General features: G+C 34.7%; 1 protein-coding gene across 1 annotated transcript; it reads right to left on the bottom strand.

Annotated features, from left to right (window-relative positions):
- Window positions 1-3,756, bottom strand: LOC135894627 (keratin, type I cytoskeletal 24-like). The gene is made up of 6 exons (XM_065422766.1): window positions 3,232-3,756; window positions 2,625-2,707; window positions 2,073-2,229; window positions 1,686-1,847; window positions 1,463-1,588; window positions 1-222 (listed from the first exon to the last, which is right to left on the bottom strand). Exons 1-6 carry the CDS (start codon window positions 3,754-3,756, stop codon window positions 1-3), a joined length of 1,275 nt encoding a protein of 424 aa, XP_065278838.1.
- Between the last annotated feature and the right edge of the window lie 2,273 nt (window positions 3,757-6,029).

The following is a 6,029-nucleotide window of genomic DNA, read 5'->3' as shown; positions in this document are numbered from 1 at the left end:
TTACCCTCCTTCTCCATTTAGCAGTCGCCTATAGGTCTCAATCTCCATCTCTAGACGTGTCTTGATGCCCAGGAGCTGTTCATATTCTGCATTCTGGCATTCCATTTCAGATCTGATCTGCTTTAATTGTTCCTCCAGATTGCTAATCTGAAGCTGTATTTGTGAAAGCCGACAACTGTAGTTTCCTTCAATTTCTGCCAAGGTGCCTTCAAGGGAGCATTTCTGTCAGTGCATAACAATGGCATGTTACTGATTAAGCTGAAATGCTTGATTACACACAAGGAAAATCTTCTTTAACAGTGAAAATAATTTATACCAGACAAGTAGAAAAAATTATTTTCCGAGTCATAACACTTACATAGAACTAACATTACATTTTTTTTCTCTATCAGTTTTCAATACCACTAGTTTTTGTGTTGAAAATTATTTCTCTGGAATAATTTTTCCTTTCTCTTCTCTCTTTCTCACTATAGTTTTCTAGTTTTATATTACTAGTTTTATAGTGTTTTATTGCTATATACACTGCTTCTTCTGTAACACTTTTCTCAAACAATGCAAAGTAAAATCTATTAAATTAATTGGATATGTTGTACTTGTATGTTAAGCTTATGAAAACAAATGAAAGGTCAAAGTGGGAATATAAGAATTTAATTTGTTTGGTGCATGATTATTTGCTATACAGGTGTTTGAAAGGAATTCATATTTGTTCTTATTGGCGAGATGTTGGAGATAAGTAGTTTGGCTATTGGCTGCTCTTCTGAAGAAATCTGTAAGAGCCTTTCGATGTAGTCTTTTCACAGATCAGAATGAATGAAAAATATAGTCACTGAGAGAACATGATAAAACAACTTTATGCCAAAATGTTGGATGGCATTAATTTTAATATCCTGTTGTTTTTTATTTACATTAATGGTTTATCATATGTAAATATTAAAATACTGAATAGGCCACCAGGGGATTATTCAATATTCAGCATTCCCCATACACATATTCAGTCATTTTACACTTACTTAAAAGGCAGTGGGCCATATTCCATACTGGATTCTTGCCAAAAAAAAGTTCAATTGAAAGTGGATAAACTTGCATGTGTGTAATGAAGGTGGAATATTGCTGTAATGCCTCTTTTGAAGCCATGTCTATTACAAAACTTTATAAAGTGTTTTTGAGACTGTTCAAAACAAATCTGTTTATTTTGATTATTCTTTCTAACTAGTCAAACTCACCATTCTTCATTCTCTATAGACTTTAGTATTTAATTTAGAATTACAGTTGTTTCTCTGTGCTTAGAATAAATATAGGAGAGCTATCAAAACACATGTCTATATTAGAAACAATTATATATTAAATATATATGCCCTTACATAATGCTGAACTAGTGGATAAAGCTATTATGCATACTGTAAATTTTTTTAATAAGAATTTTGAATTATAAAGGCTACCTTAATTGGCAGCTATTACAGACCTTGGCCAGAAGGGATTGTAGCTCAATGTCCAGAGTTTGGAGAGTACGTTTGATCTCAGTTATTTCATGCCTGGCTGAGTCTGCTGCACCAGCATCATCAGAGATTTGTTGCTGCAGCTGTTGACTCTGGAAAAGTCATCATACAATATAGTGAATAAAGTGTGATAAAACAAATCTTTGGATTTGAATATGCTTTCAGATAATTTATCAGTCATATTTTTACCATTTTTTTAAATTGTTCTTCGGCCTCCCTACGATTTTGCTCAGCAAGGTATTCATACTGAGCTCTCATCTCATTAAGAAGCTTTGTTAGATCAACTCCTGGAGTAGCATTAATTTCTACATTCACTTCACCCGTAGAGCCACGCTGGAAGCTTTTCATTTCCTGGTTAAATGAAAGACAAGGAGATTTTAAATATATTGCAATTGCAGAAGCAGGGAAAAATTAAATAACTGAAATCATTAAGTGTCAAAATCTGAATGTTTTGAAATAGTAAATTGCCCATAAATCATTTCACTTTTAAACCACTTTTAAATGGAAAGACTCTCATTGACTTCAGTGGGAGTTGGACTGGGACCTATATTTGCAAAAGGAAGGCAAAGATCTTACTCCCTCATGGTTCTTCTTAAGATACACTAGCTCCTCAGTCAGGCTTTCAAGCTGTGATTCCAGGTTGGATCTTGTCATAGTCAGGTCATCTAGGACTCTACGCAGACCATTAATGTCAGCTTCAATACTTTGGTGAAGGAACAGCTCATTTTCATACCTTTAAAGTGTTAGGAGAATTTTGAGAATATAATCAGATCAGAAAGAAAGAAAAATAAATTTTTCCTTGCAAGAAAAATATTTGTTATTAATAAAACAGAATGTCATTAGAGAAGATGTGAAAATAATGCATTTTTATTATCTGTTTATTTTATGGGTTTTTTTGTGATTTGGCAAAAGTTTTAATAGTTAAATTAAAAATATAGCTCTATTGCATATTATAGTTATAAAATTGATTTTAATATTGTTAACATTTTTGGAATAGTACTTCATATTTCTTTTAATACGTTTGTAAGCAGAAAACAATGGTGAGTTCTGCTTTAAAAACAAATGTCGTGAGATGGCCCAAGTTGTTACTACCCCATCATTACTAACTGTGGTTTTCACTGAACTCACTTAAGTCTGAAGTCATCAGCAGCAAGCTTGGCATTGTCAATCTGCAAGACTATTTTGGCATTGTCAATAGTTGCAGAGATGATCTGGATAAATAGAAAGATAGATAAGGAAAGAGGCAATATTTGTATGACTACTATGAAAATATCCTTTGCATTTAATTTTGAGGCAGCACTGGGCAAATTTAGAGGCTAAAATGAAAAATGCAGATTTTAAAAATAATTTGTTTATATACGGTTTAAACATAGAGGGAGATATGATTTCTTTCCCTTTTTTAAAAATTAAGTATTTCCTTTCCAGGTTAACAAATTAATTTTCATACATAAACAGTAAAAATACTGAACATGCTTAATAGTAAAATAGATACTTTTATAGTAATATTAAATTAACAAGAATGTGTGTGAAAAATCCGTTGGTAGAAATATTACATCTTAAAGTCAACTACTTTAAGTATTCTTAATGTCAACAGAAAATGATAAATATCTGAAATTACTCTGAGCAGAATTTCTCATTTGGTAATAACTCATGCACTGCTCGTGAGTTATAGTTTAACACAAGATATGGTTACAAGCTGCATACCATTGTAAAGTGCTGAAAAATTATTTATTACCTGATTCTTAAGATCTTCAATTATCTGGTAATATTTGCTGTAGTCATGGCGCAATCCAGCAGCAGCAGGATCATGTTTCTCATACCAGTGCCGGATTTTATGTTCAAGATCAGCATTTGCCTCCTCCAGAGCACGCACCTTATCCAGGTATTTAGCTAGGCGGTCATTAAGGTTCTGCATGGTTTCCTTTTCGCCACCAGACAGAAGGCTGCCATCAGCTCCACCAAAGCCCCCACTAAAGCCTCCACCATAGCCACTACCCAAGCCCCCAAATGAGCTACTGCAGTAGTCATCTCCATAGCCTCCTCCAACTGAGACATTACCAAAACCACCACTATAGCCTCCTCCAAAGCTACCACCTGCTCCCCCTCCTAATCCACTCCCTAATCCGACACCGGATCCCCCAGCCAAACCACATACACTCCCACCACCAAAGCTTCCTCCTATGCTGGATACTCTGACTGATCCACCACCTCCACCAAATGAGGAAACCTTCCTGGATCCACTAGCAATACGAAGAGACATAGTGTTTTAGTGGTGGTATTAGTTGTTAAAGTGTAACAAAGGCATCAAAGTAGAGTGAGAGAATGTCTTGGGAAGGCAGTTCCTTTACCTTTTTATACAGAATTATTAGGGTGTTTCTTTCTGGATTCCTCCTACCTATGGCAAAATATTTTTTTTTTGACAACTCAGCATAGTGTTAGCCATGATTGGATGATTTCTCCTAATTAGCATTTAAGTCAATGGTGACCATTCATGTAAAGAGGTTAGTGCCCTGAAGATGTTTGTTATATCAGGAATAGAGAAGGGTGGAACAAAGCTAAAGAATCGTTATTACATTTTAATCATAGATGAGTAATTCCTTTTCTTCTTCCAGTCCTCAGGCATAACTCTCATAATTCCCGAAGAAGATAGAGCAAAATTTCAAGTGACATATGTTTATCATTCTTACCACCAAACTTATAATTTCTGTCTTTGATAATTAATAGGGCTGTCAAGCGATTAAAAAAAAATTAATCGCAATTAATTGCGCAATAAAAAAATTAATTGCATGATTAATCGCACTGTTAATAATAGAATACTATTTAAATATTTTTGGATGTTTTCTACATTTGCAAATATATTGATTTCAGTTACAACACATAATACAAAGTGTACAGTGCTCACTTTATATTTATTTTTGATTACAAGTACTTGCACTGTAAAAAAAACAAAAGAAATAGTATTTTTCAGTTCACCTAATACAAGTACTGTAGTGCAATCTCTTTATAATGAAAGTTGAACTTACAAATGTAGAATTATGTACATCTCTCTCTCTCTCACACACATACAATGTGTGTCTCTGCCTGCCATGCTGTCTCCCCTCCCTCCATTTGTGCTGCCTTGTGGAGTGTGAGGCTACGTTAACAACAATGGGTTAACCCTTGAGGGCTCAGCTGATTGCTAGTTCATCATTTAGCAGTAAGGCATTCCCTGGGAAATATCCCACCCTCTGACTTCTCCACCTCAATCAAGCTTCACAATCATCATCGCTGTGTACCAGTATTAAATTGTTTGTTTAAAACTTATAGTGTGTGTGTGTGTGTGTATATATATATATATATATATATATATATATATATAAAATATAGTCCTTTGGTGAAAAAAAATTCCCTGGAACCTAACCCCCCCTATTTACATTAATTCTTATGGGGAAATTGTATTCGCTTAACATCGTTTCGCTTAAAGTTGCATTTTTCAGGAACATAACTACAACATTAAGTGAGGAGTTACTGTATTTGCATTGTGAAAGATAAACAAAAGAAATAGTATTTTTCAATTCACCTCATACAAGTACTGTAGTGCAATCTCTGTGTGGTGAAAGTTCAACTTACAAATGTAGATTTTTTTTGTTACATAACTGCACTCAAAAACAAAACAATGTAAAACTTCAGAGCCTACAGGTCCACTCAGTCCTACTTCTTGTTCAGCCAATCGCTAAGACAAACAAGTTTGTTTACATTTACAGGAGATAATGCTGCCCTCTTCTTATTTACGTCACCAGAAAGTGAGAACAGGCATTTGCATGGCACTTTTGTAGCCAGCATTGCAAGGCATTTATGGGCCAGGTATGGTAAACATTCATATGCCTCTTCATGAAGCACCATTCCAGAGGACATGCTTCCATGCTGATGACACTCGTTAAAAAAATGCGTTAATAAATTTGTGACTGAACTCCTTGGGGGAGAATTGTATATCCTCTGCTCTCTTTTACCCACATTCTGCCATATATTTCATGATATAGCAGTCTCGGATGATGACCCAGCACATGTGGTTCATTTTAAGAATACTTTCACTGCAGATCTGACAAAACGCAAAGAAGTTACCAATGTGAGATTTCGAAAGATAGCTACAGTACTACTCAACCCAAGGTTTAAGACTCTGAAGTGCCTTCTAAAAGGGTTTTGCTACTAATTTAGATGAAAAACAAAGATATAAAAAACCCCTTAATTGGTAGTATTTTTTGCAGGATTGTAATTTTTACCACTTTGATTGAAATGATACCTAATGCTTGGAAAATAGCCAGGGTTGAACTCTGGGAAATGGTTGCTTCATCAGAAAGAAAAACCCTAAAGCGAGGGAGGGAACAAATTATAGGAACAGTGTCTTCACTGGTTTACAAGGGAGAAATACTGATAGGGTTTTTAATGGATATTTTAACAAAATACTACACATTTCAGTAGAATCTTAAATAAGATCTTTTGCATGCTAGGTTGGAATCCTGCACTACTGCATGTGGGGGCAGAGGATATTTTATT

This window comes from Emys orbicularis, chromosome 25 (genome assembly GCF_028017835.1).
Source record: "Emys orbicularis isolate rEmyOrb1 chromosome 25, rEmyOrb1.hap1, whole genome shotgun sequence".
NCBI classification, from domain to species: Eukaryota; Metazoa; Chordata; order Testudines; family Emydidae; genus Emys; species Emys orbicularis.
This window is presented reverse-complemented; position numbering and strand designations above follow the sequence as displayed.

Coding starts and splice junctions, on each gene's coding strand:
- LOC135894627 (XM_065422766.1), bottom strand. CDS start 3,756: ATGTCTCTTCGTATTGCTAGTGGATCCAGGAAGGTTTCCTCATTTGGT. Junction 2,230..2,624: donor GCTGATGACTTCAGACTTAA/GTGAGTTCAGTG, acceptor AACACTTTAAAG/GTATGAAAATGAGCTGTTCC. Junction 223..1,462: donor TACAATCCCTTCTGGCCAAG/GTCTGTAATAGC, acceptor ATGCACTGACAG/AAATGCTCCCTTGAAGGCAC.